Source organism: Salvelinus namaycush, chromosome 6 (assembly GCF_016432855.1).
Source record: "Salvelinus namaycush isolate Seneca chromosome 6, SaNama_1.0, whole genome shotgun sequence".
Taxonomy (NCBI): domain Eukaryota; kingdom Metazoa; phylum Chordata; class Actinopteri; order Salmoniformes; family Salmonidae; genus Salvelinus; species Salvelinus namaycush.
Window position 1 is genome coordinate 49,912,879 of NC_052312.1, and position 26,428 is coordinate 49,939,306.

At 45.8% G+C, this 26,428-nt stretch overlaps 1 protein-coding gene and 1 long non-coding RNA gene across 2 annotated transcripts in view; both read right to left on the reverse strand.

Moving 5' to 3' along the window:
- Nucleotides 1–14,535, reverse strand: part of LOC120049177 (oxysterol-binding protein-related protein 8-like) — a 69,314-nt gene extending 54,779 nt beyond the window's left edge. Inside the window, exons 1-2 of the mRNA XM_038995406.1 lie at nt 14,458–14,535; nt 3,887–4,076 (exon numbers count right to left, since the gene is read on the reverse strand). Of these exons, the coding sequence (XP_038851334.1) occupies nt 3,887–4,076; nt 14,458–14,535 (268 nt within the window). The remainder of the gene's footprint in view (nt 1–3,886; nt 4,077–14,457) is intronic.
- A 174-nt stretch (nt 14,536–14,709) lies between these two features.
- Nucleotides 14,710–26,428, reverse strand: part of LOC120050136 — an 81,252-nt gene continuing 69,533 nt past the window's right edge. The window contains exons 4-5 of the long non-coding RNA XR_005477164.1: nt 17,704–17,740; nt 14,710–14,835 (exon numbers count right to left, since the gene is read on the reverse strand). This is a non-coding gene — a long non-coding RNA (uncharacterized LOC120050136). The remainder of the gene's footprint in view (nt 14,836–17,703; nt 17,741–26,428) is intronic.

The window sequence follows — 26,428 nt, forward strand, 5'->3', positions numbered from 1 at the left end:
CCCTGTACCTTTTGCAGAATATCAGTCTGTCCATTATGTTTTTCCTGGAGAGAAGTGGCTTCTTTGCTGCCCTTCTTGACACCAGGCCATCCTCCAAAAGTCTTCACCTCACTGTGTGTGCATATGCACTCACACCTGCCTGCTGCTATTCCTGAGCAAGCTCTGTACTGGTGGTGCCCCGATCCCGCAGCTGAATCAACTTTAGGAGACGGTTCTGGCGCTTGCTGGACTTTCTTGGGCGCCCTGAAGCCTTCTTCACAACAATTGAACTGCTCTCTTTGAAGTTTTTGATGAGACGATAAATGGTTGCTTTAGGTGCAATCTTACTGGCAGCAATATCCTTGCCTGTGAAGCCCTTTTTGTGCAATGCAATGATGACGGCATGTGTTTCCTTGCAGGTAACCATGGTTGACAGAGGAGGAACAATGATTCCAAACACCACCCTCCTTTTGAAGCTTCCAGTCTGTTATTCGAACTCAAGCAGCATGACAGAGTGATCTCCAGCCTTGTCCTCGTCAACACTCACACCTGTGTTAACGAGAGAATCACTGACATGATGTCAGCTGGTCCTTTTGTGGCAGGGCTGAAATGCAGTGGAAATGTTTTTGGGGGGGGGATTCAGTTCATTTGCATGGCAAAGAGGGACTTTGCAATTAATTGCAATTCATCTGATCACTCTTCATAACATTCTGGAGTATATGCAAATTGCCATCATACAAACTGAGGCAGCAGACTTTGTGAAAATGAATATTTGTGTCATTCTCAAAACTTTTGGACACGACTGTATAGCCAGAAGACAAGGTTAAAACGATCATTTCTGATGTATAGCCAGAAGACAAGGTTAAAACGATCATTTCTGATGTATAGCCAGAAGCCAAGGTTAAAACTATAATTTCTGATGTATAGCCAGAAGTCAAGGTTAAAACTATCATTTCTGATGTATAGCCAGAAGTCAAGGTTAAAACTATCATTTCTGATGTATAGCCAGAAGACAAGGTTAAAACTATCATTTCTGATGTATAGCCAGAAGACAAGGTTAAAACTATAATTTCTGATGTATAGCCAGAAGTCAAGGTTAAAACTATCATTTCTGATGTATAGCCAGAAGACAAGGTTAAAACTATCATTTCTGATGTATAGCCAGAAGCCAAGGTTAAAACTATCATTTCTGATGTATAGCCAGAAGCCAAGGTTAAAACTATCATTTCTGATGTATAGCCAGAAGTCAAGGTTAAAACTATCATTTTCATCTCATGGGTGGGCTGTCCTTGAATCCACAGCTCTGTCGATGAATTTGAGAGTGGTTCCATTTCTTCAGCCCCATCCCTCAGCATTCTTACCAAAACAGTGGTGGGGTGCCCTTTTTGTTACTGTTTGAACTGCAAATTACCCCTTTAAGGAAGCCAGCGATGCAGCCTGTCATCACATGGCGAGACTGGCAATGGTCTCAAATGGCACCCTATTCCCAATATAGTGCACCACTTTTGACCAATTAATAGGGAATAGGGTGGGATGCAACCCCATTTGGGATGCAACCCTGTAATGACTTTGTAATGACGTGCTGCAATGGTTACTCTGACCCAGGGGTGATCCAAATTACAGGGCTCATCTGCTGCAGGGCTCATCTGCTGCAGGGCTCATCTGCTGCAGGGCTAATCTGCGAAAGAGATTGTGGTCTCAGCATGACTCCCTGCTTAAATAAAGGTTAATTAAAAATAAATCCGTACTGCCATTCCGTTGTCAACAGAGCTAGCAGAGCACCGCAATTCCACCCTTTCTCCATTTCCCCATTCATGACTTCCAAAACCAATTAATGTTCAGCCTGCAAACAACGGCTAGCAACAACAACAACACAAACAGGGGAGTGTTCATTGGCAGTCGGCATGGACCGGATCCTCCTCGGCTACGCTGCCAGTGTTGCTGGCCAGACAAAGCCACTTAATCTTTGGGGAGGATAATATTTCAAACGAGTGTTCGTGGGCTAGGAGCTATTAGGACACTGATATTTTCTGTCTGTCTTTTAGGTGCACGTGATTGGTCTATTAATAGGCCGCCGCCCAGGTTAATCTGCTGAGTCATTGGCCCCTCACTGGCACCTCCTGTGGAAGCTAGAGAAGCTAGCCCCAGGTAACCCTGAAAGAGGGGGGGACCAGAGCCCAGAGCCCAGGACCAGAGAAGCTGGAGTACTGATGAAACTGTGTGGAGATCGTCTCCAAAATGGCAGATATACTTTTGATAGGTTAAGCTATATACAACCTGATGAACCTGATGCTTAAATGTAATGTTGGTTGATAATAAGGAAATAGTATCACGTACCTATTTTTATTGAGATTACATTTGGCTGAAGAGAAAGAGAGAATGCAACCAGCCTGTACCAGCCGTCTCCGGTGAATCGGCAATCTTTGTGAAAAGCCTGCGGCTCTCCTGGCAGGGAGAGAGCTTCTTAGACAGTCTTCAACAGAGATGAATGGAGGCTGTGTCGGCTCGGTGGCTGGGAGGCTGACAGGCTGACAGGTTAAAAACATCACACTCACTACTGAAGCTTTAGGTCTAATTCACTTCACTTGACGTTCTGTGAAAGCTCTGCTGATCTCACGCTCAGGTGGACGGCCACTCCAAAGCAGCGCACAGTTACTCGGGCTACCGAGTACGATATAATACGTTTGCATATGACCCGAGTACATTTCTATACAAGGAAAAATATGTATTAAAAGTATATTCTAATATAAGAATTCAAAACTCTAAGACGAAATAGATTCGACAGGTTCAACATCAGAATCTACATCAGGCAATGCAAAAAAGGAACATCAAGAGAATTGCTCCAATACTGTGACAGTATACTGAAAACAATAACCTCCTGCACATTAGTATCTGAAATAACAGTCACAGTATCTAGGGGTTACGACTCTGTCTCTACAGGGAACAAGCACACAGGTAACTCTGCTACAGGGACACCACTACAGCAACAGTGTACCTGTAGTTCCAATATTTCTACAGTGTCCATCTAGAACACAATAGACCTTCAAATAACAGCACAGTCACTGTCCACAACCAGTATCTAGGGGTTACGACTCTGTCTCTACAGGGAACAAGCACACAGGTAACTCTGCTACAGGGACACCACTACAGCAACAGTGTACCTGTAGTTCCAATATTTCTACAGTGTCCATCTAGAACACAATAGACCATCAAATAACAGCACAGTCACCGTCCACAACCAGTATCTAGGGGTTACGACTCTGTCTCTACAGGGAACAAGCACACAGGTAACTCTGCTACAGGGACACCACTACAGCAACAGTGTACCTGTAGTTCCAATATTTCTACAGTGTCCATCTAGAACACAATAGACCTTCAAATAACAGCACAGTCACAGTCCACAAGCAGTATCTAGGGGTTACGACTCTGTCTCTACAGGGAACAAGCACACAGGTAACTCTGCTACAGGGACACCACTACAGCAACAGTGTACCTGTAGTTCCAATATTTCTACAGTGTCCATCTAGAACACAATAGACCTTCAAATAACAGCACAGTCACCGTCCACAACCAGTATCTAGGGGTTACGACTCTGTCTCTACAGGGAACAAGCACACAGGTAACTCTGCTACAGGGACACCACTACAGCAACAGTGTACCTGTAGTTCCAATATTTCTACAGTGTCCATCTAGAACACAATAGACCTTCAAATAACAGCACAGTCACTGTCCACAACCAGTATCTAGGGGTTACGACTCTATAGGGAACAAGCACACAGGTCACTTGGCTACAGTACAGAGGGTACTACTCAAAGCAACAGCTAGCCTACAACTAGCTGGGTGTAGAAGAGCCCGCGGCAGGGCAGGCTCCTCATCAGACTGGAGGGGAAGGGTGAGGGGTCCCCACCTGGCAGCGAGAGGGGCGACAGCTCGTTGTAGCCCCCGAAAGAGGCGTTGCGGATGAGCTTGCGTCCGTCGGGGTGTGGGGTCCGCGGCGAGCTGGTCGTGCCGCACGTTGAGAAGCGGCGACGGCACAGCGCTCCCTCCTCCTTCATCATGGGGCTGGCGAGAGCCCGGGGGGGCCTGAGGAGGGCCTGCTGGGGATCAGCGGGGGCCAAGCAGGGCGAAGCCGCTGACCGCGAAATGCTCAGATCTGATCGCCCGCAGCCAGGCACACACACAGGACACAGCAAGCACAGCAACTCAGTCTCAAGGCACTCAAAGCATTGCAGCACAATTTATCGCTTTCTCCCTCCCTCTCTCTTGTTCCCACCCTCTCTTTCTCCCTCTCTCTCCTGTCTGTGTGTGTGTGTGTGTGTGTGAGTGCAAGGGGAGGAGGCTCTGAGTACTACGCTGAGGAATCAGCAGAGTCCCTCCCCCTGCTACTCCATGCAGCAGCAGTGTACAGAAGAGTTGCATCTTATCTAGCCTACTCCATGGAACAGCCTCCTACCCCTCTTTCTCTTTCCTTCTTTTAATGAATAGCTCTACTTTTCTCACTGCCAACCATTCTCCCTCCTCCTGTCTCCCTCCTCCTGTCTCCCTCCTCCTGTCCTCTCTTTTCCTCTTGTTTTTTGTAAGTCTTTTTTGTAAGTCTTTCATTTTCTCCTCTCTGTACACTGTATTTCTCTGTGTGGTATCTCCTCATTTTTACATTTACATTGTAATAATTTAGCAGAAGCTCTTATCCAGCAATTAAGGCTACGTGCCTTGCTCAAGGGCACATTGTCACATTTTTTCACCTGGTCGGCTCGTGGATTCGAACCAGCGACCTTTCGGTTACTGGCCCAAAGCTCTTACCCGCTAGGCTACCTGCCGCTCTGCCGTGGTATATTCTCTCACGGTATCTCTCCTAAATCTCTTTCCCTTCTCCTTGAGCAACACAGCTCAGATTAATATCACCCCTCTCTTCCTGCTCACTCTCTTTCTCACAGTGTGTGAGTGTGTGGCACAATCCTGAACGTCTGACTGACTATTCCAGCTACAGCAATCAGACACCTGCTACCACATAATAAACACACACACCAGACACTAACACACACACTAGACACTAACACACACACTAGACACTAACACACACACTAGACACTAACACACACACTAGACACTAACACACACACTAGACACTAACACACACACAAATGTAATAAAGCCAGTCTCTGTTGACCCTGCCTGTGAGGACGGACAAACTCTCTGCATGCCCTATCGTATTCCCCAGACACAAATACCAAACTGGCCAGTTGACTTCCCCAATGCTTGTCTGGCCAATCAATTCCTTTGAGCCCCTCAGGTAGAACACCAAGCCTGTTAGTGAGCCCCTCAGGTAAAATACCAAGCCTGTTACTGAGCCCCTCAGGTAAAATACCAAGCCTGTTACTGAGCCCCTCAGGTAAAATACCAAGCCTGTTACTGAGCCCCTCAGGTAGAATACCAAGCCTGTTACTGAGCCCCTCAGGTAAAATACCAAGCCTGTTACTGAGCCCCTCAGGTAAAATACCAAGCCTGTTACTGAGCCCCTCAGGTAAAATACCAAGCCTGTTACTGAGCCCCTCTGGTAAAATACCAAGCCTGTTAGTGAGCCCCTCTGGTAAAATACCAAGCCTGTTAGTGAGCCCCTCTGGTAAAATACCAAGCCTGTTAGTGAGCCCCTCAGGTAAAATACCAAGCCTGTTACTGAGCCCCTCAGGTAAAATACCAAGCCTGTTACTGACCCCCTCAGGTAGAATACCAAGCCTGTTACTGAGCCCCTCAGGTAAAATACCAAGCCTGTTACTGAGCCCCTCAGGTAAAATACCAAGCCTGTTACTGAGCCCCTCAGGTAAAATACCAAGCCTGTTACTGAGCCCCTCAGGTAGAATACCAAGCCTGTTACTGAGCCCCTCAGGTAAAATACCAAGCCTGTTACTGAGCCCCTCAGGTAGAATACCAAGCCTGTTACTGAGCCCCTCAGGTAAAATACCAAGCCTGTTACTGAGCCCCTCAGGTAGAATACCAAGCCTGTTACTGAGCCCCTCAGGTAAAATACCAAGCCTGTTACTGAGCCCCTCAGGTAAAATACCAAGCCTGTTAGTGTAAAATCCTGAGCCATAAGTGGCTATAATTTATTTCCCTATTTTTCTCATCTGTAGCTCCGTGCACTGCACGACCACAGCCCATTCTACCTGTCAAAAACAGTGTGTGTTGAAGGATCAAAAAGCCATTTTATGACCTGTAGTTTGCCATTTGTGGCTTGCTATTTGTCAGTCTACTAGCAGCCAGCATGACAGGAGTCGCATTTGGAGAAAACTAATGGATAACAAACACTGTGAAACAGGGTCTTCTCAAGACAATACCCTCAGGGACACACAGTAAATGTGCAATAAAGTCAACTAATTAACATGCTGTTAATACCAATGCTCATAATGATACTGTGTCCAAGGTCACACAACAGAAATGGCTATGGGACAGTTGATCAATATTTCCCCCACTCTAGGTATTGATCTCTGGGACTGCAGTCTCAAGGGGACAGTTCAGACGCTCAGCTAGGAGAAGACTGTCACCAGGAACAGGTTAAGAAGACTGTGCTGCCCCAGTCACCCTGACAGAACATTTTGTCCAGAAGAAAGGTCTGTTGCAGGTCCAGAACAAAAGGGTACAAGAGAAGTAGGTGCATTGAGAAAATAGTCTCAAGGAGCACCAATGGTTATCTCTATGAAAACCAATAGGCCCCACCTGGTCCTTATCGTCGAAATAGAATCTCCAGAGCATTGCTGTTTTTCCATCCACAAGATTCCTGGTATCCTCCCATCCCATTCAACTGACCCTTCCCTCCTAATGTTTCCTTGTTTGTTCTGTCAACAGCTGCGGCCCTTCAGTGCCCTCTGGCCAATTAAGGCGTGTTATCTATATTTCCGAATGGAAGGCGTCATTCCATCCCTGTCTGTTTAGAGGCAAGGCTAACAACCGCTTTGATAACAGCTCCTGAGTTCTGTGAGCGAGCGGTGATGTCACAGCGTTGCTCGGCGACACTTGGAAGGAAAAAAAGTGTGTCCCCAAATGTTACCTTATTTCTGACATAGTGCACTACTTCTAACCAGACCCCTATAGGCCCAGATCAACAGTAGTGCACTTTACAGGGAATAGGGAGCCATTTGGGACATAAAGACAGATCCCTGAGCAAACAGGCTAATTAACACAGGTAATTAAGATGTTCTGGAGTATGTATAATTCAAAATCCTAGGCCTGATTAACCCTGCTCCCTCAAAGGAAAGTTCAGATGGTGCAAATTAATAAATGGCCTTTTTAAGAAACTAATCAAACAACAGAGCGAAGAAACTTCACAAAGATGTTGGGCCAACAATGTGACAAACAGTTGAGGTGTTTTGCTTCACCCCCTGGGTTAGGTTCAGTCTCCAACCTCCATTGGGGTAAAAGTAGTAGTCTAAGCATCAGAAGGCCAGAAGTGGACCCGGAAGCATCAGGCATGTCGCTGTCATGTCAGGAAATAGTGCGTGAGGGTATTTAGGGAATACCCACATCAGGTAAGTGTTTGCAGACAAATATTGGGTCAGCCAAACAAAGTCCCCAGGCATTCTGCATGTGTCCACCATATCCACACTACTGGCCTGGGTCAACGTATACTGAGATAAAGATAGTCCAGGCCAATAGCCTCGGTCAACGTATACTGAGATAAAGATAGTCCAGGTCAATAGCCTGGGTCAACATATCAGGAGATAAAGATAGTCCAGGTCAATAGCCTGGGTCAACATATCAAGAGATAAAGATAGTCCAGGCCAATAGCCTGGGTCAACATATCAGGAGATAAAGATAGTCCAGGTCAATAGCCTGGGTCAACATATCAGGAGATAAAGATAGTCCAGGCCAACACATAATACATGATGCATGGCTATGCATGTATACAGAAACATCTGCATTAAGTGACTGGACAGTCGTCAGCTAATGTGCCTTGAACAGATTAGCATTTTAACCACTCACCACAATAGTCGCTCTGGAGTGAAGTTTTCTTCCCCCTCCCCCAACCTTAGCCAGATAGTGGGGAAAAAGGCAAAACTGATCCAAGATCAGCATCTAGAGCAACTTTACATTTACATTTACATTTAAGTCATTTAGCAGACGCTCTTATCCAGAGCGACTTACAAATTGGAAAGTTCATACATATTCATCCTGGTCCCCCCGTGGGGAATGAACCCACAACCCTGGCGTTGCAAGCGCCATGCTCTACCAACTGAGCCACACGGGACCACTTTACCCTACACTGTGACCGGACCACAGTCTCCACTGTATTTTTACACAGACGGCTAGCCATCACATCTCCCTGTGTGTAACACTAGCCCCTGCATGCAGGATCAAGAAACAATGGGTCTCCATTACACCACATGGAATCTGCATATCAGGAAGTAGAGCAACAACAGGGAGCACTTTATTTTACAGTAGGTGATGTTTCCACTGGTACTTACCAGGTATTTAATAGGAAACGGTGTGGCAACAATGGATAGTTTCTAGTATTTAATAGGAAATGTTGTGGCAACAAAGGATACGTTCTGGTACTTACCTCAAAGAACTCAACACCAACCATCTCGGCACCAATGACCATATACAGTGGGGAGAACAAGTATTTGATACACTGCCGATTTTGCAGGTTTTCCTACTTACAAAGCATGTAGAGGTCTGTAATTTTTTATCATAGGTACACTTCAACTGTGAGAGACGGAATCTAAAACAAAAATCCAGAAAATCACATTGTATGATTTTTAAGTAATTCATTTGCATTTTATTGCATGACATAAGTATTTGATCACCTACCAACCAGTAAGAATTCCAGCTCTCACAGACCTGTTAGTTTTTCTTTAAGAAGCCCTCCTGTTCTCCACTCATTACCTGTATTAACTGCACCTGTTTGAACTCGTTACCTGTATAAAAGACACCTGTCCACACACTCAATCAAACAGACTCCAACCTCTCCACAATGGCCAAGACCAGAGAGCTGTGTAAGGACATCAGGGATATAATTGTAGACCTGCACAAGGCTGGGATGGGCTACAGGACAATAGGCAGGCAGCTTGGTGAGAAGGCAACAACTGTTGGCGCAATTATTACAGTTTCACCGCCTGGTACGGCAACTGTACCGCCCGCAACTGCAGTATATAGTAGTCGATATAGTAGTCAGTAGTGTACCTAACTGTATCCTTCCCTTACAGTATATAGTAGTCGATGCTGAGCTGGGGAATATAGATCCATGCTATGTACCTTACTGTAATCCTTCTACAGTATATAAGGGAAAGGGGCTACCTAGTCAGTTGTCCAACTGAATGTATTCAATTGAAATGTGTCTTTGGCATTTAACCTCTCTGAATCAGAGAGGTGAGGGGGGGCTGCCTTAAATCGGCATCCACGTCTTCGGCGCCCGGGGAACAGTGCCCCTTGCTCAGGGGAAGAACAACATTTGTTTTTTATCTTGTCAGCTCGGGGATTCGATCCAGCAACCTTTCGGTTACTGGCCCAATGCTCTAACCACTAGGCTACCTATAGTTGTCTATGATGAGCTGGGGAATATAGATCCATGCTATGCTTCAGTGCACATGGCTGAATCTTATTAGCTACTTTATAGTCTTTGTTTGACTTGGCTTTGCTTGCATTCATTCTATCCCCACCGGACAGGTTTAAGCAGCACACACAGTATTCTAGCATAACAAAACAGAGGGCAGATCTTTCAGATGGAGAAGCATGGGAGTCCAAAATAAGGATCCTAATGCTGCTTCTCCACTGTCAAAGTTGCATCTCTCTGTTAGCTCCTAATGCTGCATCTCTCTGTTAGCTCCTAATGCTGCATCTCTGTTAGCTCCTAATGCTACATCTCTCTGTTAGCTCCTAATGCTGCATCTCTCTGTCAGCTCCTAATGCTGCATCTCTCTGTTAGCTCCTAATGCTACATATCTCTGTTAGCTCCTAATGTTACATATCTCTGTTTGCTCCTAATGCTGTTTCTCTCTGTTAGCTCCTAATGCTGTTTCTCTCTGTTAGCTCCTAATGTTACATCTCTATGTTAGCTCCTAAAGTTACATCTCTCTGTTAGCTCTTAATGTTGCATCTCTCTGTTAGCTCCTAATGTTACATCTCTCTGTTAGCTCTTAATGTTGCATCTCTCTGTTAGCTCCTAATGTTACATCTCTCTGTTAGCTCCTAATGCTACATCTCTCAATTAGCTCCTAATGTCACATCTCTCTGTTAGCTCCTAATGCTACATCTCTCTGTTAGCTCCTAATGCTACATCTCTCTGTTAGCTCCTAATGCTACATCTCTCTGTTAGCTCCTAATGCTACATCTCTCTGTTAGCTCCTAATGCTACATCTCTCTGTTAGCTCCTAATGCTACATCTCTCTGTTAGCTCCTAATGCTACATCTCTCTGTTAGCTCCTAATGTTAGATCTCTCTGTTAGCTCCTAATGCTACATCTCTCTGTTAGCTCCTAATGTTGCATCTCTCTGTTTGCTCCTAATGTTGCATCTCTCTGTTAGCTCCTAATGCTGCATCTCTCTGTTAGCTCCTAATGTTACATCTCTCTGTTAGCTCCTAATGCTGTTTCTCTCTGTTAGCTCCTAATGCCGTTTCTCTCTGTTAGCTCCTAATGCTGCATCTCTCTGTTAGCTCCTAATGCTACATCTCTCTGTTAGATCCTAATATTACATCTCTCTGTTAGCTCCTAATGCTGTATCTCTCTGTTTGCGCCTAATGTTAAATCTCCCTGTTAGCTCCTAACGTTACATCTCTCTGTTAGCTCCTAATGCTACATCTCTCTGTTAGCTCCTAATGCTACATCACTGCCAAAGCTGCATATATCCGTTAGCAGCTGCTTAGCTACAGAGACACGACCATCTTAATATGACTCGGCCGTACTTGCCTTCCGCTGTCGTGGCGACGTAAGGAGAACGCCAACCAAGGTCAATTGGAGACTAAGGTCCTTACCAGTGAACTGAAACCGCTCTCTCTCTCTCTATATATATATATACATACACGTCTCCCCACCAGCTGTGCTTTCCCAGCCTACAGACATCCAGGGCGAGCCCAGGCCCAGAGACCCCCAGATCGTCCATCCGGTTCTCCTGATTTCCAACTGGCCCTGCAAAAACACTCTGAGCTCCCCAGACACCGCCTCCCATTGGTGGATGGCCAGGCAGGAAGTAGAAAAGGGCCGTCGATTGGTTCAGACGGGTGTCCCCGTCCATGTTATCCCCGGGTGACAGGGCGTAATCCCTGAGGCTGAGCCTAAATCCGGGTTGTCCCCACCTGCTCCCTCCCTCCCTCCTCCCTCCTCCTCTCCTGCTGTCCATCTACCTGGCCAGGGTGAGAGAGGAGATAGAAACAGTTAAAGAGAGTGTCTGGAAAGCAGATTTGTATTGCCACGAGAGTCAACATGGTGGGTCCAGGTCTATTTTAGTGTAACAGTGCCAGGGCGGGGAGAAAGGCCTTGCTTAGTAGGCTGTCCATGTACAGACTGTCTTAGCTGCAGCACAGCAGGCAGCTCCCTATAGCCAGGCAGAGACTGAGGCAGACAGTGCATGAACAAGCTCAGCATTTAGCTGTCCCTTATCTGCAGAGGGAATCTAGCCTCATACAACATCATACAATGTGTTTTTGGCATTATTGCTGTCTATGGAATATCTAAACTGTGATTACCCAGGTCTGTACTATTCAGAATAAATATCAGTTTTGTGTAGGATCCAAATAACATTATATCTGGTTATATCCAACTAGTGAGGTCATGAGACAAACATACGCCGACAACATGCAACCGGTCAAGAGAGGCTGAAAAGGAATGCATCATTTCCAATCCTGATCCACACAACACTGTTTGAGACCAATACAGCATCATTTCCCTCACAATACAACACTGTTTGAGACCAATACAGCATCATTTCCCTCATAATACAACACTGTTTGAGACCAATACAGCATCTTTTCCCTCACAATACAACACTGTTTGAGACCAATACAGCATCATTTCCCTCACAATACAACACTGTTTGAGACCAATACAGCATCATTTCCCTCACAATACAACACTGTTTGAGACCAATACAGCATCATTTCCCTCACAATACAACACTGTTTGAGACCAATACAGCATCATTTCCCTCACAATACAACACTGTTTGAGACCAATACAGCATCATTTCCCTCACAATACAACACTGTTTGAGACCAATACAGCATCATTTCCCTCACAATACAACACTGTTTGAGACCAATACAGCATCATTTCCCTCACAATACAACACTGTTTGAGACCAATACAGCATCATTTCCCTCACAATACAACACTGTTTGAGACCAATACAGCATCATTTCCCTCACAATACAACACTGTTTGAGACAAATACAGCATCATTTCCCTCACAATACAACACTGTTTGAGACCAATACAGCATCATTTCCCTCACAATACAACACTGTTTGAGACCAATACAGCATCATTTCCCTCACAATACAACACTGTTTGAGACCAATACAGCATCATTTCCCTCACAATACAACACTGTTTGAGACCAATACAGCATCATTTCCCTCACAATACAACACTGTTTGAGACCAATACAGCATCATTTCCCTCACAATACAACACTGTTTGAGACCAATACAGCATCATTTCCCTCACAATACAACACTGTTTGAGACCAATACAGCATCATTTCCCTCACAATACAACACTGTTTGAGACCAATACAGCATCATTTCCCTCACAATACAACACTGTTTGAGACCAATACAGCATCATTTCCCTCACAATACAACACTGTTTGAGACCAATACAGCATCATTTCCCTCACAATACAACACTGTTTGAGACCAATACAGCATCATTTATCTCACAATATAAAGAGGCTACTTGAGGCAGTGGGGGTTACCATGGAAACCTGGACCAGGGCTTAAGAGTTGCGATGGTTTCAGAGTTGATCCTATCTGAACCATATTCTTCTCACAGAGAACGTTTGTTGTGGAACTAGGATAGGAATTCACATCCCCTCTTTCAAGTAAGTAGGAACACTTGGCAGAATCTAAAGAGGGGAGGGACTTTTTGGCCTTTAAAGCCCCAATCAGGAGTTTATGTTTCAGCCTGACGGCAGCCCCATCAGGGACAGACAGTCCACGAGCACAGCATAATAGTTGAAACTTACTTTGAAGCTATAGACTACATTGCTTGTTTCCAAAGACAACAAAATGAAACACATAAACAATGGAGCAATGGTACCTTTAATGCAGGGTTCTGATATGATGAGACGGCTGTACGAAGGTCAAAAGGCATTTCTAAGTTATATTCTTCAAGAATCAACAGTTGAAATGGCCATTGAACAGCAGGAAATATTCCAAATTGTGAGACCTTAAGAAGACCACCATGACTAGCTCTACTGATAGTCTGATGCCTCTGAATAAACGATATCCGGAGAACGCAATATGAGAGTTAATGGCTGCGTCCCATTTAGTGCACTACTATGGCACTAAATAGAGAATAGTGTGCCATTTGGGATGCATCCAATGTGGTGTCATGATAAACGGAGGGTATGGTGACGTTGGACCAACAACAGACTGGTAAATGTCACGACGGCCATCACACGTGTTCACACTGAATGAAGGATACAGATCCCCGGCATTGTTGCCTCCCAGCCTTTCATCCTTATTGGATGCTCTGCCCTTTGGGATGGCATTACCTGTGAAGCGCTCGGCCTACATTCTTATACTCAGAAGAGCAAACCAGCAACAACCACAACTGAGAAACTGACACTAGGAAAATAACACTGGATGTATTGGCTAATAAAAGTAATTTCTGTCATTTACCAGCCTACATCCCAGAGCTGTATAGAGGTCTAGGTACTATCAATATCACTGCAACCATCTACCTTCATATACTCAAAGCAGGGTTTTTTATTATTATGGTTCTATCCCAGAATGATTTCCTTTTGTGCAACGACTGGTTAGCCAGTTGTATAAGTCCCCCCGACCGCACCACTCAGGTCTCTTTTGAGAGAAGTGTTGCTTGTTCTGATAGAATGCAGACACATTTGATTTGAAAGGTGCTCTAGAATGAGTAGAGAAAACATGTTGTTTTTCCTTTTAGCTTCTGCTCCCCCTGGTGGTAGATAATGGAACATCCCAGAAGGAAAGTAGTGTAGTGTAGGATGAACTATTTTTGACATTTGGAGGGTAAAAACCTTCCCAAGCCACCTTAAAACACAACCATGCCTTGTCATATACAAGTCTCAAATAAAAACATCAGATCCTTTTGCTTAGAGCATTGGTAACCTCTGGGCTTCCCGTGGTATATGCTTCAACCCTGAAGGTTGCATGGTGCCTAGCAGAGCCCATCAACCTCCAGAGGACACTGTGGTTCAGGAATATTGAGGTTAGTACAGAGGTTGAGAGACACCTGACCCTGGGTCTGTGCTTAGAGGGCAAAGTGTGCCTGGAAGAAGAAGGTGGTCTTACCATGGGTGTAGCTGAGCCCTGGGCTGAGGGAAGAGGGGCTGGCGAGGTGATCTCTGCTGGGGGTGTGGAGGCTCCCATCCTTCTTCTCCTCTCGCTCCTTCTCCTCCCTCTTCTCTCGCTCCTTCTCCTCCCTCTTCTCTCGCTCCTTCTCCTCCCTCTTCTCTCGCTCCTTCTCCTCCCTCTTCTCTCGCTCCTTCTCCTCCCTCTTCTCTCGCTCCTTCTCCTCCCTCTTCTCTCGCTCCTTCTCCTCCCTCTTCTGTCGCTCCTTCTCCTTCTCTCGCTCCTTTTCCTCCCTCTTCTCTCGCTCCTTCCCCTGGCTTCGCTGGCTCATCCTCCCTGGGGTCAATAGGACGGGGTCATCACTGGGAATTAAGGCAGCTGGAAAAGCGAGAAAGAAAGAGAGAGAGAGAGAGAAAGAGAGAGAGAGGGAGAAAAGGGAAAGAGAGAGAGAGAGGGGGGGGAAGGGAAAGAGAGAGAGTGAGGGGGAGAAAAGGGAAAGAGAGAGAGAGAGAGAGGGAGAAAACGGAGAGAGAGAGTGAGAGGGAGAAAAGGGAAAGAGAGAGAGGGGGGGGGAGAAAAGGGAAATAGAGAGAGAGAGTGAGAAAAGGGAGAGAGAGAGAGAGAGATATTCATTTATATCTGCTGACCAACAGGCTGAGCAGCAGAGGTTCTCCTCCCTCACTGGTGATGACAGATGATGACTACACGGTGCCCTCTAGTGGCACGGCTGCAAAGATTCCATCTAACGAGGAGTCGGGTGAAGTTGCCCCTAGAGTTGCATTTCCCCACTAACGGTTAAGGTGATCCTAGATCTGTACCTAGTGGAAACGTCACCCTGCAGCATTATAATATAATAATACAGAGAATATCTCAGTATAGTACGAACACTTCTTAACTCTATGGCTAAGGGTTAACTAGATTTGGTTTAGTGTATGTGAAGCACATACAGCATATTTAATTAATAACATCCTAGGTAGAGAACACATTGTGCCTAGTAGCACCCTTAAAGGGAAAATCCACTGAGAAACTATCTAGTAGCGCTCTTAAAGGGAAAATCCACTGAGAAACTATCTAGTAGCACCCTTAAAGGGAAAATCCACTGAGAAACTATCCAGTAGCGCTCTTAAAGGGAAAATCCACTGAGAAACTATCTAGTAGCGCTCTTAAAGGGAAAATCCACAGAGAAACCATCTAGTAGCGCTCTTAAAGGGAAAATGCACAGAGAAACCATCTATTAGCGCTCTTAAAGGGGAAATGCACAGAGAAACCATCTACTAGCGCTCTTAATTAAAGGAAAAATTCACTCTAAGGTTTCCAGTTAGTCTTAGTGCAGCAGTCTACTGTTACAGTCCACCAGTCAATAAGGTTTCCAGTGAATCTTAGTGAAGCAGTCTACTGTTACAGTGCACCAGTCAATAAGGTTTCCAGTGAGTCTTAGTGCAGCAGTCTACTGTTACAGTGCAGCAGTCTACTGTTACAGTGCAGCAGTCTACTGTTACAGTGAAGCAGTCTACTGTTACAGTGAAGCAGTCTACTGTTACAGTGCAGCAGTCTACTGTTACAGTGCAGCAGTCTACTGTTACAGTGCAGCAGTCTACTGTTACAGTGAAGCAGTCTACTGTTACAGTGCAGCAGTCTACTGTTACAGTGAAGCAGTCAATAAGGTTTCCAGTGAGTCTTAGTGCAGCAGTCTACTGTTACAGTGCAGCAGTCTACTGTTACATTGAAGCAGTCTACTGTTACAGTCCACAAGTCAATAAGGTTTCCAGTGAATCTTGGTGCAGCAGTCTACTGTTACAGTGCAGCAGTCTACTGTTACAGTGAAGCAGTCTACTGTTACAGTGAAGCAGTCTACTGTTACAGTGAAGCAGTCAACTGTTACAGTGAAGCAGTCTACTGTTACAGTCCACAAGTCAATAAGGTTTCCAGTGAATCTTGGTGCAGCAGTCTACTGTTACAGTGCAGCAGTCTACTGTTACAGTGAAGCAGTCTACTGTTACAGTGCAGCAGTCTACTGTTACAGTGCAGCAGTCTACTGTTACAGTGCAGCAGTCTACTGTTACAGTGCAGCAGTCTACTGTTACAGTGAAGCAGTCTACTGTTACAGTGCAGCAGTCTACTGTTACAGTGCAGCAGTCTACTGTTACAGTGAAGCAGTCAATAAGGTTTCCAGTGAGTCTTAGTGCAGCAGTCTACTGTTACAGTGAAGCAGTCTACTGTTACAGTCCACCAGTCAATAAGATTTCCAGTGAGTCTTAGTGAAGCAGCCTACTGTTACAGTGAAGCAGTCTACTGTTACAGTGAAGCAGTCAATAAGGTTTCCAGTGAGTCTTAGTGCAGCAGTCTACTGTTACAGTGCACCAGTCGGCAAGTAAGGGTGCTCTCGAGCAGCTAGATGTTCTTTACAATTCGGCCATCAGATTTGCCACCAATGCTCTTTATAGGACACATCACCTCACTCTCTACTCCTCTGTAAACTGCTCATCTCTGTATACCAGTCGCAATGCCACCCCTAGGAAACTCAACGCCACCCCTAGGAAACTCAACGCCTTCACTGAGAAAGTCAACGCCTTCACTGAGAAAGTCAACGCCTTCACTGAAAAAGTCAACGCCTTCACTGAAAAAGTCAACGCCTTCACTGAGAAAGTCAACGCCTTCACTGAGAAAGTCAACGCCTTCACTGAGAAAGTCAACGCCTTCACTGAGAAAGTCAACGCCTTCACTGAGAAAGTCAACGCCTTCACTAAGAAAGTCAACGTCTTCACTAAGAAAGTCAACGCCTTCACTAAGAAAGTCAACGCCATACGGGACACAGCCAGCCGTAGGCCTAGATAGTGAACTCAACAACTGCAAGTGACATTTCAGTGAGTCAGTGACTATTGGAAATATTGTGGCTCACCAAAACAGGGCACTGTAGAACCGTAAAGCTAGTGTGAAACTAGATCAGCACTGTTCAGCCATACATGTGATGAACAATATCAGAGTTACAGACAACTTTCACCCACTCCAAACTTTGGCCTACCCAGAGAAATCCTTTCCTATAACTTGGAATTCATGACATCCATTTAAGATAAACACAAACTACTGGCTACTGTAATACGACCTTCAAATGCATCCCTGTCCTATTGAGGTGTTGAGTTGGAGGACGTGAGCCTGTTGCCCCCTGTGAGCATTCTCACCCCTGCCTCACCCCTCCTCTCCCGCCTCCTCACCCCTTCCTGTCCCTTCCAAAGGTCAGTGGCTTACCTGATGTGGTGGGGTGCTCTCTGATCTCTGCATGGAGCTGGTATGGGGAAGGGTGCGGACAGGCAGACAGAGATGGGGGAGAGAGAGAGAGATGGATGAGAGAGCGAGAGAGAGATGGGTGAGAGAGAGAGATGGGGAGCGAGAGAGATGGGTGAGAGAGAGAGAGATGGGTGAGAGAGAGAGAGATGGGTGAGAGAGAGAGATGGGGAGAGAGAGATGGGTGAGAGAGAGAGATGGGTGAGAGAGAGAGATGGGTGAGAGAGAGAGAGAGAGAGGGCAGAAAGAGGGGGAAAGAGGGAGGGAGGTAGGGAGTCCATCCAGGTAGTCAAGTGGTCAAGGTGTGTGCAGCAGTGGTGGTGGTGAAGGACACAGCAGCAGAAACAGAGGATGATGAAAAAGAAGAAGACAAAAGACAAAAAAAGAGAACAGACGTTAGTAAAAAATAAATAAACACAACACCCTACTGAACACACCATACTGACAACACCCTACTGACAACACCCTACTGACAGCACCATACTGACAACAGACCACAACACCATACTGACAACACCCTACTGACAACACCCTACTGACAACACCCTACTGACAACAGACCACAACACCCTACTGACAACACCCTACTGACAACACCCTACTGACAACACCATACTGACAACAGACCACAACACCATACTGACAACACCCTACTGACAACACCCTACTGACAACACCCTACTGACAACAGACCACAACACCATACTGACAACACCATACTGACAACAGACCACAACACCATACTGACAACACCCTACTGACAGCACCATACTGACAACAGACCACAACACCATACTGACAACACCCTACTGACAACACCATACTGACAACAGACCACAACACCATACTGAACACACCATACTGACAACACCCTACTGACAGCACCATACTGACAACAGACCACAACACCATACTGACAACAGACCACAACACCATACTGACAACACCCTACTGACAACACCATACTGACAACAGACCACAACACCAAACTGACAACACCATACTGACCACAGACCACAACACCGTACTGACAACACCATTCTGACAACACCATACTGACAACAGACCACAACACCATACTGACAACACCATACTGACAACAGACCACAACACCATACTGACAACAGACCACAACACCCTACAGACAACACCATACTGACAACAGACCACAACACCATACTGACAACACCATACTGACAACAGACCACAACACCCTACCGACAACAGACCACAACACCCTACTGACAACACCATACTGACAACAGACCACAGCACCATACTGACAACAGACCACAACACCATACTGACAACAGACCACAACACCATACTGACAACAGACCACAACACCCTACTGACAACACCATACGGACAACAGACCACAGCACCATACTGACAACAGACCACAGCACCACACTGACAACAGATCACAACACCACACTGACAACAGCTCACAACACCACACTGACAACAGACCACAACACCATACTGACAACACCCTTCTGACAACAGATCACAACACCACACTGACAACAGACCACAGCACCACACTGACAACAGATCACAACACCACACTGACAACAGACCACAACACCATACTGACAACCCCATACTGGCAACATAACACAACACCATATTGGCAACAGATCACAACAACATACTGACAACAGATACCAAAACCATACTGGCAACAGATCACAACACCACACTGACAACAGTTCACAACACCATTCTGACAACAGACCACAGCATCACACTGACAACAGACCACAACATCACACTGACAACAGACCACAACACCACACTGACAACAGACCACAACACCACACTGACAACAGACCACAACACCACACTGACAACAGACCACAACATCACACTGACAACAGATCACAACACCACATTGACAACAAATCACAACACCACACTGACAACAGACCACAACACCACACTGACAACAGACCACAACACCACACTGACAACAGACCACAACACCACACTGACAACAGACCACAACACCACACTGACAACAGACCACAACATCACAGTGACAACAGACCACAACATCACAGTGACAACAGACCACAACATCACAGTGACAACAGACCACAACATCACAGTGACAACAGACCACAACATCACACTGACAACAGACCACAACATCACACTGACAACAGACCACAACATCACACTGACAACAGACCACAACATCACACTGACAACAGACCACAACATCACACTGACAACAGACCACAACATCACACTGACAACAGACCACAACATCACACTGACAACAGACCACAACACCACACAGACAACAGACCGCAACACCACACTGACAACAGACCGCAACATCACATTGACAACAAATCACAACACCACACTGACAACAGATCACAACACCCTACTGACAACACCATACTGACAACAGATCACAACACCACACTGACAACAGACCACAACATCACACTGACAACAGACCACAACATCACACTGACAACAGACCACAACATCACACTGACAACAGACCACAACACCATACTGACAACAGACCACAACACCACACTGACAACAACATCACATTGACAACAAATCACAACACCACATTGACAACAGACCACAACACCATACTGGCAACAGATCACAACACCATTCTGACAACAGACCACAACACCATACTGACTACACCACACTGACAACAGATCACAACACCACACTGACAACAAATCACAACACCACACTGGCAACAGATCACAACGCCACACTGACAACAGATCACAACACCACACTGACAACAGATCACAACACCACACTGACAACAGACCACAACACCATACTGGCAACACCATACAGGCAACAGATCACAACACCATACTGACAACAGACTACAACACCATACTGGCAACAGATCACAACACCATACTGACAACAGACTACAACACCATACTGGCAACAGACCACAACACCATACAGGCAACAGATCACAACACCATACTGACAACAGACTACAACACCATACTGGCAACAGATCACAACACCACACTGGCAACAGATCACAACACCATACTGACAACACCACACTGACAACAGACCACAACACCATACTGACAACAGATCACAACACCACACTGGCAACAGATCACAACACCATACTGACAACACCATACTGACAACACCATACTGACAGCAGACCACAACACCACACTGACAACAGATCACAACACCACACTGACAACAGATCACAACACCACACTGACAACAGACTACAACACCACACTGACAACAGATCACAACACCATACTGACAACAGATCACAACACCATACTGACAACAGATCACAACACCACACTGACAACAGACTACAACACCACACTGACAACAGATCACAACACCACACTGACAACAGATCACAACACCACACTGACAACAGATCACAACACCACACTGACAACAGACTACAACATCACACTGACAACAGACCACAACACCACACTGACAACAGATCACAACATCACACTGACAACAGTTCCCAACACCACACTGACAACAGATCACAACACCACACTGACAACAGATCACAACACCACACTGACAACACCATACTGACAACAGATCACAACATCACACTGACAACAGATCACAACATCACACTGACAACAGATCACAACACCACACTGACAACAGATCACAACACCATACTGACAACAGATCACAACACCATACTGACAACAGACCACAACACCATACTGACAACAGATCACAACATCACACTGACAACAGATCACAACACCACACTGACAACAGATCACAACACCACACTGACAACAGACTACAACACCACACTGACAACAGATCACAACACCATACTGACAACAGATCACAACACCATACTGACAACAGACCACAACACCACACTGACAACAGATCACAACATCACACTGACAACAGACCACAACATCACACTGACAACAGATCACAACACCACACTGACAACAGATCACAACACCACACTGACAACAGATCACAACATCACACTGACAACAGACCACAACATCACACTGACAACAGATCACAACACCACACTGACAACACTATACTGACAACAGATCACAACATCACACTGACAACAGATCACAACATTACACTGACAACAGATCACAACACCACACTGACAACAGATCACAACACCATACTGACAACAGACCACAACACCATACTGACAACAGACCACAACATCACACTGACAACAGATCACAACACCACACTGACAACAGACTACAACACCACACTGACAACAGATCACAACACCATACTGACAACAGATCACAACACCATACTGACAACAGATCACAACACCATACTGACAACAGACCACAACACCACACTGACAACAGATCACAACATCACACTGACAACAGATCACAACATCACACTGACAACAGATCACAACATCACACTGACAACAGACCACAACATCACACTGACAACAGACCACAACATCACACTGACAACAGATCACAACACCACATTGACAACAGATCACAACACCACACTGACAACAGACCACAACACCATACTGACAACAGATCACAACACCACACTGACAACAGATCACAACATCACACTGACAACAGACGACAACACCACACTGACAACAGACGACAACACCACACTGACAACAGACGACAACACCATACTGACAAAAGCAGGGTGACTGAATGGATGAGGAGGAGGAGTCTGCTCAGGTCACCAGAAGGGGTGGGGTAACATAACACCCAGTGACAAATTAACACATGCACGCACACACACCAGTGGCGCCGACCACAATCCACACACACCGGGAGCAGCCTGGATTAGCAGAGATTACAGGAGTACCAGGGATGAGGGGGGATCATCCAGAGACAACACACAGCACTGGGTGGGCGGGTTGGGCGTGTCTCCCGCTAAGCACCAATCGCCCCCCCCCCCATCCCCGCCCGTCAAGAGAACAATTAGCAACCGGTGCATTCCATTGGCTCTGGCCTCAGGGAGAGGCCACAGCTGTGCTGTAATAGGTTGAGAGTATGTACACTGAGGCTGTGTCCCTAATGGCATCCCATTACCATTATAGAACACTATTGTTGACCAGGACCCATACAAGGAGAGCTGATTAGAGAAAGGCGAGGGGTGGCTCAGCTTTGATTAATAAAGCTTTAGAGGCAAGCGGCCTTAGATTGGCTTTTTAATTCAATCAAAGCTGACTGAGCGGTGAGTACATTGTCTCTCTGCAGTTCAATATGTTTTGCTACATGGTCAGTCCCATCAACTACCTGTTTAGCGATAAAGCACAAGGCCAACTAAGAGGAGTTCAAAGGACATCTTGTGGTTAATGATAGCGTTATAGAGAGGGGTGATGGATGATACAGTTATAGAGAGGGGTGATGGATGATACAGTTATAGAGAGGGGTGATGGATGATACAGTTATAGAGAGGGGTGATGGATGATACAGTTATAGAGAGGGGTGATGGATGATACAGTTATAGAGAGGGGTGATGGATGATACAGTTATAGAGAGGGGTGATGGATGATACAGTTATAGAGAGGGGTGATGGATGATACAGTTATAGAGAGGGGTGATGGATGATACAGTTATAGAGAGGGGTGATGGATGATACAGTTATAGAGAGGGGTGATGGATGATACAGTTATAGAGAGGGGTGATGGATGATACAGTTATAGAGAGGGGTGATGGATGATACAGTTATAGAGAGGGGTGATGGATGATACAGTTATAGAGAGGGGTGATGGATGATACAGTTATAGAGAGGGGTGATGGATGATACAGTTATAGAGAGGGGTGATGGATGATACAGTTATAGAGAGGAGTGATGGATGATACAGTTATAGAGAGGGGTGATGGATGATACAGTTATAGAGAGGGGTGATGGATGATACAGTTATACAGAGGGGTGATGGATGATACAGTTATAGAGAGGGGTGATGGATGATACAGTTATAGAGAGGGGTGATGGATGATACAGTTATAGAGAGGAGTGATGGATGATACAGTTATAGAGAGGAGTGATGGATGATACAGTTATAGAGAGGGGTGATGGATGATACAGTTATAGAGAGGGGTGATGGATGATACAGTTATAGAGAGGGGTGATGGATGATACAGTTATAGAGAGAGGAGTGATGGATGATACAGTTATAGAGAGGAGTGATGGATGATACAGTTAGAGAGAGGAGTGATGGATGATACAGTTAGAGAGAGGGGTGATGGATGATACAGTTATAGAGAGGAGTGATGGATGATACAGTTATAGAGAGAGGAGTGATGGATGATACATTAGAGAGAGGGGTGATGGATGATACAGTTATAGAGAGGGGTGATGGATGATACAGTTATAGAGAGGAGTGATGGATGATACAGTTATAGAGAGAGGAGTGATGGATGATACAGTTAGAGAGAGGGGTGATGGATGATACAGTTAGAGGGGTGATGGATGATACAGTTATAGAGAGGAGTGATGGATGATACAGTTAGAGAGAGGGGTGATGGATGATACAGTTATAGAGAGGAGTGATGGATGATACAGTTAGAGAGAGGGGTGATGGATGATACAGTTATAGAGAGGAGTGATGGATGATACAGTTAGAGAGAGGGGTGATGGATGATACAGTTAGAGAGAGGAGTGATGGATGATACAGTTATAGAGAGGAGTGATGGATGATACAGTTATAGAGAGGAGTGATGGATGATACAGTTAGAGAGAGGAGTGATGGATGATACAGTTATAGAGAGGTGATGGATGATACAGTTATAGAGAGGGGTGATGGATGATACAGTTATAGAGAGGGGTGATGGATGATACAGTTATAGAGAGGGGTGATGGATGATTAATTTAGAGAGAGGAGTGATGGATGATTCATTTAGAGAGAGGGGTGATGGATGATACAGTTATAGGGAGTTGTGATGGATGATTAATTTAGAGAGAGGGGTGATGGATAGATCACAGATACACATCTGCTTGCCTTGGCACCTTGTCAAACACTTCCTCTGACCTGTTTCCAGTTTAAAAAGCCATTAAGAACTTGGTGAAAAAACAGATTTCTCAATATAGACTATCACAGGGGTCTGGGGGAACATCATGTCCCGGGTCATGTTTATGAGGCACGAAACGGAAGAAAACAGTCCGCAACAAAGTTTAAACGGGTAGTAGCACCTAAACTTGTCCAATAAGACATTTTTCGTTTGTTGTTTTCCGATGAAAAACATTTTGCTACGGGGTTCCCTAATGAACACCATCGTAACTTCCATTCTAATCAGACATGAAATAGGAAATTAGAATCTCTCTGAACCGACCACATCAGACAACGATCCATACTAAACAAGGACAGAACTTTATCAACTGAAACACTTCCCATTCACATAACACTTTATGCAAGGCTGTGTCCCAAATGGCACCCTATTCTCTATATAGTGCCCTATTCTCTATATAATTGCTCCAGGGTCACCGTTGATGATGGCTGACCCTGGCCGTGACCCTACTCTCCAAGGGTGTCTTATACGCAATTCACACATGCGTATAATACACACGTGTGAAACAGGACAAATATCAGCACCCACCAAATGATTATTATTAGCAGTATTATTATTATTATTATTATTATTAGTAGTAGTATTAATATTATTACTAGGGATGCACCCAGAGACTTGTCTTTGGCCACCCTGCCAACAACCATTCACATCCTCTGTCTGATAAAGGCTAGAACGGCACTGCAGGGCATACTAATGGTGCCTGCTGCTCTCCCACTACAGGACATAGTAAGGGTCCTGCTGCTCTCCCACTACAGGACATAGTAAAGGTGCCTGCTGCTCTCCCACTACAGGACATAGTAAAGGTGCCTGCTGCTCTCCCACTACAGGACATAGTAAAGGTGCCTGCTGCTCTCCCACTACGGGACATAGTATGGGTCCTGCTGCTCTCCCACTACAGGACATAGTAAGGGTCCTGCTGCTCTCCCACTACAGGACATAGTAAGGGTCCTGCTGCTCTCCCACTACAGGACATAGTAAGGGTGCTGCTGCTCTCCCACTACAGGACATAGTATGGGTCCTGCTGCTCTCCCACTACAGGACATAGTAAGGGTCCTGCTGCTCTCCCACTACAGGACATAGTAAGGGTCCTGCTACTCTCCCACTACAGGACATAGTAAGGGTCCTGCTGCTCTAACACTACAGGACATAGTAAGGGTGCCTGCTGCTCTCCCACTGCAGGACATAGTAAGGGTCCTGCTGCTCTCCCACTACAGGACATAGTAAGGGTCCTGCTGCTCTCCCACTACAGGACATAGTAAGGGTGCCTGCTGCTCTCCCACTACAGGACATAGTAAGGGTGCCTGCTGCTCTACCACTGCAGGACATAGTAAGGGTGCCTGCTGCTCTCCCACTACAGGACATAGTAAGGGTCCTGCTGCTCTCCCACTGCAGGACATAGTAAGGGTGCCTGCTGCTCTCCCACTACAGGACATAGTAAGGGTGCCTGCTGCTCTCCCACTGCAGGACATAGTAAGGGTCCTGCTGCTCTCCCACTGCAGGACATAGTAAGGGTGCCTGCTGCTCTCCCACTGCAGGACATAGTAAGGGTCCTGCTACTCTCCCACTACAGGACATAGTAAGGGAACTGCTGCTCTCCCACTACAGGACAT